Source organism: Sardina pilchardus, chromosome 9 (genome assembly GCF_963854185.1).
Source record: "Sardina pilchardus chromosome 9, fSarPil1.1, whole genome shotgun sequence".
In the NCBI taxonomy this organism is placed as follows: domain Eukaryota; kingdom Metazoa; phylum Chordata; class Actinopteri; order Clupeiformes; family Clupeidae; genus Sardina; species Sardina pilchardus.
This window is the reverse complement of record NC_085002.1, coordinates 22,295,861-22,308,643: the sequence shown is the minus strand read 5'-3', so window position 1 is coordinate 22,308,643 and position 12,783 is coordinate 22,295,861. Positions and strand designations below refer to the sequence as shown.

The window sequence follows — 12,783 nt, the reverse complement described above, 5'->3', positions numbered from 1 at the left end:
TTTAATTTGTCCCTCCAAAGCCCCTCTGACTCCTTTCATGGGGCGTAGCTTTGCAGCTGGAAGAACCAATCGTAAAACTTCCCCCTCCTTCCCTTGTTTTGTGCATGAAGCTTGTCAAGGCTTTTTTGTCTGAGAAGTTTTTTTTCCCCTCCTTTACCCCCCCACCTCTCTCTCTCTCTCTGTCATTGTACAGCCCCCCGAGCTCAGCCCAGACCTACTGGAGTGTGAGGAGGAGAGCTATGCAGACTGGAGCTCAGCCCAGAGCCAGTGCCTGACGGCAATCGAGGCCACCCACAACCACTTCTCCTCAGCAACCTCTGGGCAACAGGGAAACCTGCGCTAACGGCCACCCCCGTCTCAACCCATCCTCTCTAAACTCTAGAGGTCAAGGTGGTCCTCCTGCTGGTGACAGGTCCTGGGGATGATTGCGGACACCTCCAAATGACAGGGACTGTCGTGGCGACGAGCAACACTGAGAGGAACTGGCGTCTTGGAAAGAGTGAAAGCTTGAGGGAACCAGCCACTGTTCGCTTGTTGACCTTGGGAGCAGAGACAGGCTCAGTGTGTCACCTGGACGTCTGTTGCCTTTAGTGCAACTAGACAAAACAAAAGAGTTCTTGACAGAGTAATTGACTGAACCTGAGAAGAGCTTTGGTGGGCAATATCAGGTGTCTTTGGAAGAAAGAAAAGAGAAATATTTGAAGGGTGAGTAAAAGGTATCTTCAGCCTGACAGAGTGAGAAAGAAGGCTATAAGTGCAAGGTAGGACAGACAGCTAGGATGGCAAACTCTGGATTTCAGCTCCTGGGCTACTTCTTGGCCCTGGGAGGGTGGATTGGCATCATCTCGACCACGGCGCTGCCCCAATGGAAACAGTCGTCCTACGCGGGAGACGCCATCATCATGGCAGTGGGTCTGTACGAGGGCCTCTGGATGTCCTGTGCATCTCAGAGCACAGGGCAGGTGCAGTGCAAGATCTTCGACTCCCTTCTATCTCTGGATGGTGAGTTAGAGTGAGACTTGTAGTCGGAGTCTTCACCAATGGCCCAAACGCAGCTACTGCTCCTTCTGATAATGTTCTTCTTCTGTTTTTCTGTGACTATCTAAGTATGATTTTAATAATTACAGACATCTTTGTGAGACTTTATTGGAAATGTTTATCTGATGTGCTTATGTCTTGTTACTTTTATAGAATTGAGTAAGTGAAACTAATCATCTTGCAAGAAGGAGGCTTATGTGTTTTTGCTTGGTAGCCTATAATTTGTCCTCATATATTTGCATAGCAGTATGAAAGTAGAGAAAGTAAACACAGTTTCAGATGGGTTTCATTAGGTGACGTAAACACGAGCCGTAAAAAATTCTTGAGCTGACAGGAATTAATTACATTCCTCCTCCTTTCCCTCCACAAGTGGTAGCAAGATTAATTGAGGCAGCCTGTCAAAGATGGGGGAAACGACTCTTGTGAGTCACTTATGAAATATGAAGCACCACAGTCAACTGTCATAGTTGCGGTGATATAGATTCAATTAGCTCCTGCTGTCTGTTCTTGTTTATCTGGCATTGTTTATTGAGATTGCCCTTGTGAGTCTGATGCCTCCAGTCTTTAGAAATTGAATGGAGTCTGATTTAATTGAACAAACTGGGCCATGAAAATTGTTTTTGTCTGTGGTCAACTAGATGACACTTACGCCAATGGATCTGTGGTCAGTGACAAAAGATCCCCTGCAATTGATTAGCAGTTTGACGCTCACATTTGCAAAAATTAGTGTCGTCACATTTTAAAGATGATTCTTTTCCCCCATTGTGTTCATCACTATAACAGACACAGCATATTGTTATCGTTCAGTGAATGCCACTTGTTGAAGAAAGAAAAGCCCACTGTTTGGGCAACGACATTTTCAGTATGCTAAATGCATCTGCCCCCCACACAGTATAATCCCTCTTTGTCTGTCTTTGTCACTCTTTGTTGACAGCATGCGAAGTACTTTGAACTGTCCTCATTTTAATTTTACTTCCATAACTTCTGCTTTAGGTCCCGCAGGTTGGAATGAAATGAATTGCGTCATGCTTTAAAAGTCAATGACACTCCAAGTTTTCATTAACAAAATGTTGCTACACAGAAAAAAGTAGGTTGGGTGTCAGCTGGTAGTCATATCAAGTATATCTTTCGCCAAAAACACTGAGGAAATGATGGTAGTCCAATGCAGTAGGCCGTTTCATGGAGGCTGGGGATGTATGAGTGCTGTTTTTTTTGGGACGTGCATAGCTGTGGTGCTGAAGGAACAGTTCTGCCTCCCGTCTCTGCTTGGAGGAGCGCTCAAAATGGAACAGCAGCGGCAGTTCCATCGAAATATCTCAGCTAAATGTGTAACACAACTGGGGTCTGAGTTACTGAAAAAAACAGAGAGAAAGAGAGAGTGAGACAAATACAGAGTGAAAGAGAGAGGGAGAGAGAGGGTGAGACAAATAGAAAGAGAGAGAGGGAGAGGAGAGGAGGGAGGGAGAGAGAGAGAGAGAGAGAGAGAGAGAGAGAGAGAGACTGGAGTACCACTCACGGTGGAATCTAACCCTGGGCCCACAAAGGCTGATTTGACTGATTCACTCTCGCCCCTCTCCCCACCTCCCCCCCAGCCCCCGCGCCATCGTTGCAGAGACTGAGGTCATCCGCTGTGATAGTGACAGCAATGTTCTGTGCTTATGTATATACAGGGAGCCCTCCTACAAGCCTGCATTGTTTCCCTGGCTGCTTGCGAGCTCTGATGTCTCTCTCTTGAATAATTGTTATTATGCGTGGTGCCACTGAGGCTTTGTGCTGCTGGGGCAAAGGGGATGGTCGCTCAGTAAGGCCACTGTGTCTGATAGCACCAGCTGTGCTGAGGCCTGCCCATACAGTATGGCCTGAGCTCTCTATAAAGAGAGCCCAGGCCCGAGTGTGTCGTAATATACAAATACCCTTCACTCCTCTGCAGAAATCCAGTTAAAAGTGGTGTTAGTTTCAATCAACGTCAAAGTGCATCTTGATGAATGCTTTCAATTATATTGTTTGGGCAATAGCCCAGCGATTTAACCCATAAATTGATCTAATGTATAAAAAAACTGTTTCTGTTGGAATAACTCAGCTATTTAAATGTTGGCAGTGAATTCTGTGACCTTAAAAGATACTATTCACAGAGAGCATGTACAGAGCTAGAGAGAGAGAGAGAGAGAGGCAATATGATGTGAGAGGTTGCTCTCTAGTCATCTCACAATAAACAACACATGTCAAAACCAGAGCCATAAGCATACCCTTCAGATATGTTGCCATCCTGTCCTACAGTACCAGCTCTTTGATGGATTTGTGCCAGGCGCTGGCAACCTTGGCATATGTCAGAGGCCCGTGGGTGGCAGGTTGCCCGTAAGTGGCACTCCCCTTTAGCTGGGTCCACAACGGTCAAAGCACCCAGGGTGCGAGGTGGGCCTCACAAAGAGCACCTCATAGAGCTAGACAAGAAAGTTAAGGGCTGAAAGTTGAAAGTTGAAGCACTTTCTTCATCATAAAACTCCCTTTCTTATAAAACGGCTAACAACTCATGATCAAAAGATGCCGTCTCTACTCATAAATCAACTTTCTTCAGATCTCCCCACTTTTCTTTGAGTTCTCTCAAGTTTCAAGATTGATTGCCTTGACTCCATGAGGGGGCTGAGAGCCATGACCTCGTCTTTAATCTTTGAATGGTCACAAAGTAACAATTGAGATTATTCCACTTAATTTTCCGAAGGCCCCTTTGGTTTGGTCTTAGTTTGGAACTCATATTCACAAAAGTGGTGAGATTTGTTAGTGATATTTGAGTTTTTTGGACAAAACGCAAAATTATTAACAACCATGCTGCGAGAACTCTAACATACGTGGGACTTTTTAATGAAAGAGGCGACAGATAAGCAAAAACAATCCTGCTTTGTGAGAGATATCACACTAATCTCTTGTGTGAAACATGTAAAAATGTCACTCCTACGGAATTATGCTGCTCTGACGTGCATGTGGGTTATTCATGGAATTCAGAGTAGAGGGTCTCTCTCTCGTTCTCTCTCTCTCTCTCATAGAAGAAAAAAAAAAAATCATGGCAGACACTGGTCCTTGCTGGCGTCCTCTCATTTAGAGCTATTATACAATCACACAATTTACAATACCCCCTTTTCACCATGATGGCTCTAACCACTTCATTTTTGCTTCCGAGGACGAAAACTATAACGGATATCCTGACAGATTTACGGTCCACACAACACTCAGAGTTCAACAAACAAAATAATCACATGCAGATGTTTGAGAATCACAGGGAGCTTCATCAGAAATCGGGCTACTGGATCTATCTGGCTTGCCAGCCACTTCCACTGACTGTATCCACCTCAAGCCTCCACCTCAACTGACTGGATGCGTGCTTTTCTCTTTCTCCCTCCACCATCTCATCTGATAACAACCCCACCCCCCACCTCCCCTTCCCCCTTTCAGTGCACATCCAGACGTGCCGTGCCTTGATGGTCATCTCAGTGTTGATGGGCTTTATCGGTATCATTGTCAGCGTCGTAGGCATGAAGTGCACCAAAGTTGGCGATAACAACCCGCAGACCAAGAGCCGCATCGCTGTCGCTGGAGGAGTTCTCTTCCTGCTGGCCGGTAAGACTCTCTTTTTGAAGCCTTCACTCGTGTCTGTTTCGTTTGGCTGAATAGCACAACAGGAATCAATGGACTTCCAATTAGGGATTGTCCAAAAAACGCCACTCAAAACACACCTTCCACTCTTTTATAGACTAAGCATTTTGAGAAATATACAGGTGCATGGTGACACTGAATTACACATGCACTCTGCATGCCTGCTAAAAATGACAAGTAAACAAACTAAACAAGGGCAAGAAAACAAACAAGTGTACGAATAAGCCCTGAGAGAACCTTGGAATGAGGAACAGGGTGTCGTGACATGACATGAGCTTCCACTGCGGTTGCAGCTAAAATCAAACCAATGTGCTGTTTTTTTTATTATCTTAGTTACATATCACTCCTTAACTATTAGTTGTCTGCGACAAAAAACAGTTTTAAGATTTCAAAGTCAGAATGACCCATACATTCGTGTCACTTATTGTTCCATAGGATTGTGTACACTTGTATCTGTGTCCTGGTATGCTACGCAAGTCTCCTACCACTTCTTTGACCCCAGCACCCCTGTGAATGCCAGGTAAGGGCACATCAGTATTGTGACATTTTGACAGTTTGATTTCACGTATGCAGTAGCTTCAGCTCAACTGAGCTCTGTATACCCAGACTAACATTCAAACACTGGTTTGCAGGTATGAGTTTGGCTCTGCACTTTTTGTGGGCTGGGCCGCAGCCAGCCTGACCATCTTGGGTGGATCCTTCCTCTGCTGTTCCTGTACCAATGAAGACAGGAGGGGGCAGCAGTACTACCGGCAATCGCAGCCTTCCACAGCCAGGGAGTACGTGTAAAAAAAAAAAAAAAAAAAAACTTCATCAACCAACCAAACAAACAAACAAACAAAAATAAACAGCAAACAAACACAGAGACCAGAGGGCATTTGTGACAGAGCTCCTTCCCCTCTAACCATGATTACATCCCTGTTCCCACTGTCTGACTCTTTACAAGCATCCTCCATCATTCATGGAGGCTCTGCATCCTCGCCTTACCCAGGTTTGCACAAACAGTGTATCTGTAGTACTTAGAGTAAACAGGTCCACAGGGGCCCAAACATACACACACACACACACTGTGTGCTATTTTTTGTAATAGAGCTTTTTTATATATATATTATGTATCACAAACAAATGGAAGGGAAAATATTTTGAGAAACTGGTCTGGAGGTTATCTTGGCTAAAAAATGTTTTTGCTACATTCTGCATTCAAGGGATAGATATGCCGAATACCTTTAAATCCATGTAACATATCTGAAGTGCTTATTATTAGTGGATGCATTTTATGAAATAGGTGAACATGAATCCATTCAATTATACTATTGGTTTATATAACTACAAAAAAAAAAAAAAAGCTTAGACATAGTAGCACAACGAAACATTATTAGGTCCAACATAAACGAGCAGTCATTTATGTGACAGATGCGTTTATAAATGAGTCAAGGAAGAGACGGTAGATAAAAAGCAGTAGTCAAGAGATCCAGTCTCTGCAGCAGCATGTAGGCCTGGGTCATGTACAGTGTGTGTGTTTGTTCCTCTCCAGCCATGGCCAAACAGGACATGGCCTTAGGCTGGAGGCTTTTCTCTGTCCACAAATTGCAACTGGAATTGGGCGGAGGCCATTCCCCTTTAAGGACCAAATAAATTACAACGATGTTGATTTGTGAAATGGGGTTTCACATCTCAAGTGTGGGAATAAAGGTTTGGCTGACACCAGGAGAATTCCAGAGGAGCCGTTAAAAACAGCATATTTGGTCCCTGGGGTAATATGGTTTGTTCGTGTTATTATGACAATACCTCTTTTTGAATGTAATTTATAAAGATGAGTTTAGGGTGGATTTCTGTGAAAATGTCACTGTACAAGAAAAGGCTAAAATGACTGAAAACTAGAAAACAAAACAAAAAAATGGGAAAACTTGTAACTCTAATTCAGTCTGAGGGAATGCCAGATGGAACCCATAGCTTCAGTTTTATCCCTCATTCAGCTCCATCAGCCGTGTCTTGACACCATGATTTAGGATAGCCAAGCACAGCAGTTTCTGACGCTGCACAGCACTAACACTGCTAAGTCTGCTAAACTTTCTCCGAACGGGTCGGGTGCACTGCTAGCTTCACGCAAGCCACACACACACACACAGCCAGGCCTGAGGAACCTCACAGGAACAGAGTTGTGAAATGTATAGAAAGTCACATGTCACAGGACTCTGCATTCTCTCTTAATTACATCCAGGCAAAATCTAGTCTGTGAACTTTCTCAGAGGGCCACATTCACACGCAGCAAATGTCAATCTTAGTGTCAGCCAATCTCCACTCCAGAGTCAATCCCAACCAGTGATGTTTGATGGACAGAGGAATGTTGTGTATCTACACAAACGTACATTGCAAGCAAAGGTAGATGAAAATGAAAATCCAAAGCTGATAGAAGGGCACAGTAAGCTAATTGTGTGCATGAATGCTGCATAGTATGCACCTATTCATCCGTATGATTGCCCAGATCCTTACCACAACCCAAGGACACTCACATGACTTGTGCACTGAAAAGTTTTTTTTTTTTTTGTAACTTTTCAATGCCGAGGTCAACTTTGCTATGTTACTGCTTGTACTCTATGTTGATATATTTCAATGCAATATTTCACTGAATACATATTTTTTAATGCATATGTCCAGCATTTAGGACATATCTGTGATAGACAAGTAAGTTGGAGTAGCAAGAGATACCTCACTGCAACAAATTCCTAACTGATAGCCATCAGTCACAGGACATGCAATGTATATCCCAGAAGGGGGAGGGGCATTCTGTCTCTCTCCATCCTGCAGTAACATCCTTGAGTGGCGTCAGTAGTACAAATCTAACTATTCAAAATGTCACAAATGTCATCTGGTGCACCTAACTGCATCCGTGTGAAGCTTCTACTCACCTGCTCCACTAACACCCTTGACTTCTCAACACAGTTCTTTATCCTTCATCTTTACACTAACATTAACTATAGGAACAACATGAAATCAAGAAGGTCTTGTGACATGTCTCTCTCTCCCTTCCCTTCCCTTTCTTTCTTTCTTTCTTTCTCTCACTCTCTTTCTCTGTCTCTCCCTCTCTTCTTTTTCTATTGCCTGTTCTTCTGTCTTCTCCTCTCCTCTAATTCAGGGCTGAATTGTTGAGTGAGACTAGTTTTCCCGACTGACCAACCCCCCCAGCCTTTTTTCGAAGACTGTTCCGAGCTCCACTGTCTGTTTCCACCCCCCTCTGCTCCTCCTTCCTTCACTCAAAACTGGGAGCCTTGTCACTCTGCTATAGAACATTTTTGCTCCCTCTCCCTCCTTGAGATGTGTTTTTCTGTTTTTATCCGCATGTGATATTTAAGTAAGGTTGGAAAATGTTATCCTGCACCTGTAATAACCTTTCCCACCGCAACCCTGCCTCTGTAAATATGATTTCTTTAGGATATATATCTGTGTAAACACCCTGTATGACGGGGCATTCTACCTGCATGTGTATACATGACTGGTGATGAAGAAAAGTGTGTGTGTTTTTTTTTTCTCTTCCTGTTTATGTAAGCCTGTATGATTCAAGTCAAGTGATCGTCAGATGAAGCACTATGACCTCTGAGATTAGATGTGACTTTCCTTTGATTTTGGGTTTCTGTGTTTTATTTGTCCAGTTTGTTTGGTTTCCGTTTCAAGTGTACACTCACTTAAACATGTTCTTTTCTTTTAAATTGCAGACCAAATGTTAAAAGTTCTCCACCAGACAAAGGGGAGCAGTACTTATAGTTTGGGAGAGTGAACCACCACGCTGACTCACACACTGTTAGAGACACTCTCTCTAGGCACAGAGGAAAAGGAAAATTGAGCAAATGTAAGGTGTAGTGATACCATACATGTCCTGTTGTAAAAGCTTAAAACATTCTAGAACCACTATACTGTACAACATTGCTTTTTATGAGTGATGTGCTTGACAAGCAATTCAGTGGTGTATGCAGTGGTTATTTGGTTAGAACTTTATACACGTTTATCTACGTTAATTGGGCGTTAAATGTGACAAATGTGCCTTATGAAGACTCATTAGACATGTAAAGTAAAGTGGCATTTGGGTGCAACTTCTTTCAGGGTAAACAGTGATGAAACAAGCATGCAAATGTGTTCCATTATTTCGTTGTATTGTAATTCACATCGAGTTAAATGGTTATTTGGTACTTTATTTTTTATGTTTTGTTTTTATTTTTTTTTGCTAATTGCCATCACTCAGAACTTGTAAAGCCTATCTGGAGCACACGTTCTTTTGTGTTGTTAAAAGCAACTATAATCATGTTTTGTTTGTGCATAAAATGTAGAAACATAAAAGATTTGTTGCCTTCAATTAAAGTAGTTTATGGAGGTGCATAGCCAAACACCTGTAAGAATTTGCAGTATTTCAGAAAAGTAAGACAACTTTTAAAGAAACCCCACTTGGATTACTTTGGATTATTATTACACAGAGTTCCATGGTGCAGATATGATTTGTGTTGATGAATGAATGATACATTCAACATGCATTGAAAGGCACTGTTGACTGAAGAAGCTTTGTCACGTAGTGGGATCAAATATGTAACGGCCAATTTTGTGGAATGTAATCCCAGATATTTTAGTTGCATACGTCATAGAATATTCTATCTAATATTCACCGTTGTGTATCATCTCATATAAACTGTTATCATCTCTGTTTATCTGTTTTGACATAAATAAATACAGGAAAACTGATTATCTGAATGTTCTCACATTTCATTTTAATTACTGGAGACATTTGAAATAACTAACCAGCATAAATCTGTGAGGATGGTAGACAATTTGACTGCCTGAAGAACCACCGTGTGGAAAAATAATTATAGCTCAGACACTCAGAATAACCTCAAATATGCAATGTCAAAAACAACCACAAATACACAATGTCAGAAAACCAAAAAAACACCACATTAACGCGATTATTTATTGGGATGTGATGATTCTAATGCAACATGAAGCCTAAATTACCGACAACAACTGACGTTTTGTTTGTTTTCTGACATCGTCCTCATGACAACCATATATTATGTCTGAAATAGGTTTGCGAATGATATCTTGTTTGAAAGGGTACAGTATGTGTTCTTCCCTTCTGGTTTGTGATGGAATACGTACTGAACGGTAGAGGTTGGATATTGACAGGGTTTTGGGCCTATACCAACAAACCAAACCAAGCGGTTTGATCAAAATCAGCAGTATTTCTGACGAAAGATTAAAATCCTCATAGCAGTTTGAGTCTGGTAACACGCCATTTGGATTTGATTATGGGGCGTGTCAACCTAACCTGAAAGCCTGCCCAAATTTGAGGATGTGAAATGCATTAACCACTCTTTCCGTCCGTCTTTCAAAGTTATTGTGCTGTCAATAGCTTATAACTATAGCATACCGTAATTTCCCAACTATTAGCCGCATCTTGTACATTGACTGTGCAAAATTCATTCAGCTATGAGGTTAATACATGGGGGCAGTTAACATGGTAGTATATATGGTTTTGTTTCTTTTATAGCATATTGCGGCTTATATGCAATTATAGGCTAATTTACAGGAATATACAGAAAATCAACTCAAGCATGCTCAGGTGGCATAGATGAAAACTACACTGTTCAACGGTGTTAAGTCTTGAGACTACTTCAAATGGCTTGGGTAATAAAGACCATAATTGCCACATTCTTCCTATGAATTCAAGAGCAATGGCTATTTGTTGGATTCTCTAGAGACACTAGCCAGTGACTCATCATGTCAACAGAGAAAGAGCCCATCTGTGGAGATGAATGATGATGAACTGAAATCTATAAAGTTATCCTTGCCATGTGTGGCATAACCATACTTAGCATCACCACTTGTGAGTCAAAAGTGTAGGCTGTGATACAGTGACAGCATAGACAGGTTGTATCAAATTATGAGCAATAAATAGCCAGCTCATTGGCTGCTTGGCACTCTTACAAAAAGGCAGGTGCACAAGGCTCCAATTAAAATAAATCCTCAGGTGTGAATAAGGGATAACTGATTATAACCAGAAAAACATTACCAAGGTACTATTTCTTAATTCATCTGAAGCATAATAAGCAGGCAAACATATTTTAGCTCCAAGTCATCTTGCTGAGCACTCCTCTAATTGGGGGACTGGAGACGTTGAGCCCAGTGGTCAGGAAAAACATCAGAGCCTGCAGTGAGGTGGTGAAGAGGCTAAACTATTCTCTATGGAATAGGGAACAGAACTGGGCAAACCAACTCTCGATTGAGAGTCAAAATGATACAGCAAGCTGAGAAAAAATCAGAACTCCTGCTGTGAGAATAACAGGGAAGGGCCTAGTCCTAGTCCTAGAAGGGTGTCTAGGCTATTTTCAGTGTAATTGACCACACCATTGACAATGTCCAGCAAAGGAAAGCCAAAGGTCAGTGTCACCAAACCAAACCTCTGAAAAGATTGTAGAAGAAGCAAGAAACCAGCAAGACGAGCAATAAATCAGCAGGATTTGTGGTGAAACAGATCCCGACAGCCTGCTATTCGGACGGGATTAGTTTTCTGTGGGGACGTGGGGTAAAGTAATTATTACCGGGGGTTTTCGTCCCATCCGATGTCAGTAATTATTACGGACAATGTCAGTGGAAATTATGCCAACTTTTAACTTCTGTTAAATGGTCCAGAAAAAATACCTCAGGTAATATTAATCCCATGTCAATATGAGCTTTGGTAAAAATGTCTGTAGATATTCTGTCATATCCTGTTTAAACATAGTTTTTTTTTGTTGAGCATTGAGACACTTGAAGAAGCACTTGGTAGTAAATAATGTAAGGCAACCACAGGGTGGTGATTTTGCCTTGTGAGGTGAAGTATAGGCTACCAATGTAATCGACAATGACGGCGAATTTGGGTGAAATTTTTTTCAGCTGTTGTCTGTAGAGTCTCACTACAAACATTTTTGTCTCTGACATATTTAGCATGTGACAAATAAACTTGACACTGAGCTAATGAGTAAACATTACTCAGGGCAGGCCATGTTACATGTTTGAATGCGATATCAGGAAACAATGTAGCACACACATGGTGACAGGGAGGTGACAGCGGTGCATAAATCGAGTTAACTCTCCCATTTCTGGTAGAATACAGAGGTTTCTAAATCATGTGCAAATTGGCCATTTATATTATAGACGTCCTGTAGTACAATTATTTTCCTCCATGTCTCCACATAAAACTAATCCTGTCCGAATAGAGCTTATGACTTAAGAAAAGACACTGGGCTACAGCAACATCAGAGGGCCACATGATGCCCGTTTCCAAATACCAGTCCGATCTGAAATTCATACATATTTTGGAAAGTAAGTTCTTTGAGGACTTCGCTCCCTCATATACTGTAGACACTTTCTCAAGTCTGTTTACTTGTGATTCATAAGCAGCTGCTTTTGGATTCCACATTTATCTATTTACTCAACCACTCCACCATGACGGAGACTACTTATCTTGAAAAAAGCTGACACAAGGTGCTAAACGTCCCCACATTATAGCCAACATATTTGTCAAAAAACCTTCAAAAATGCAAATGCAAAATAAATAATCTATAAAGTGTCTTAAAGCACACTGAGCCCCACCAAAGATTAGTCTAGTTCAGCGCTAATTATCGTTCCTAGCCAACTGGTGTGGAAACCAGCGAGTTAATGTACCATTACTGCTTCAACAAGGTCAGAGGTGGTTCTGTAGGCTGTGACCGCTTTCAGAAATCCCCACATTAGGAATGCAGGACACAGTCTGCTTTCAACGACAAGACTCAAAATAGCAACGGAAAAATAAAGGGGCCTCCTTAAGGCACCTTTTAACTAGACTGATGCACTGTACCTTTTCGTCATACATGGGTGATTTGTTCCAAGATACCAAATCTGTGATTTATACTAAAGTGACATCAATCTATCAACATAATGCTGTTTTACTGGTCTTAAATAATTTACCATGTTTAAATCAGTTCACTGCATTTCGGTCAATGCATATAATGAAGTGATGCATACTCTTGCACAAAGTGTGCAATTATTTAGAATGTCTACACACTCACAAGAAATGTGACCTCACAGCTTCCT

At 41.8% G+C, this 12,783-nt stretch overlaps 1 protein-coding gene across 2 annotated transcripts; it reads left to right on the top strand.

Moving 5' to 3' along the window:
• The first annotated feature begins 205 nt into the window (after positions 1-205).
• cldn19 (claudin 19) lies at positions 206-9,415 on the top strand. Of its 2 annotated transcripts, none has more exons than XM_062546358.1 (5): positions 206-1,002; positions 4,486-4,650; positions 5,122-5,206; positions 5,319-5,465; positions 8,400-9,415. In XM_062546358.1, the coding sequence occupies exons 1-5, from the start codon at positions 780-782 to the stop codon at positions 8,446-8,448; spliced, it is 669 nt and encodes a 222-aa protein (XP_062402342.1). In that variant the 5' UTR covers positions 206-779; the 3' UTR covers positions 8,449-9,415. The 2 variants fall into 2 exon arrangements, with proteins under 2 accessions (XP_062402342.1, XP_062402343.1); XM_062546359.1 differs by having other exon boundaries at positions 7,823-9,415.
• Positions 9,416-12,783: the final 3,368 nt, after the last annotated feature.

Excerpts from the sequence above, each read along its gene's own strand:
- cldn19 (XM_062546358.1), top strand. The coding sequence starts at position 780 with ATGGCAAACTCTGGATTTCAGCTCCTGGGCTACTTCTTGGCCCTGGGA. Across the intron at positions 5,207-5,318 it reads AGCACCCCTGTGAATGCCAG|GTATGAGTTTGGCTCTGCAC; the intron begins GTAAGGGCACAT and ends ACTGGTTTGCAG. Across the intron at positions 5,466-8,399 it reads CAGCCTTCCACAGCCAGGGA|ACCAAATGTTAAAAGTTCTC; the intron begins GTACGTGTAAAA and ends TTTAAATTGCAG.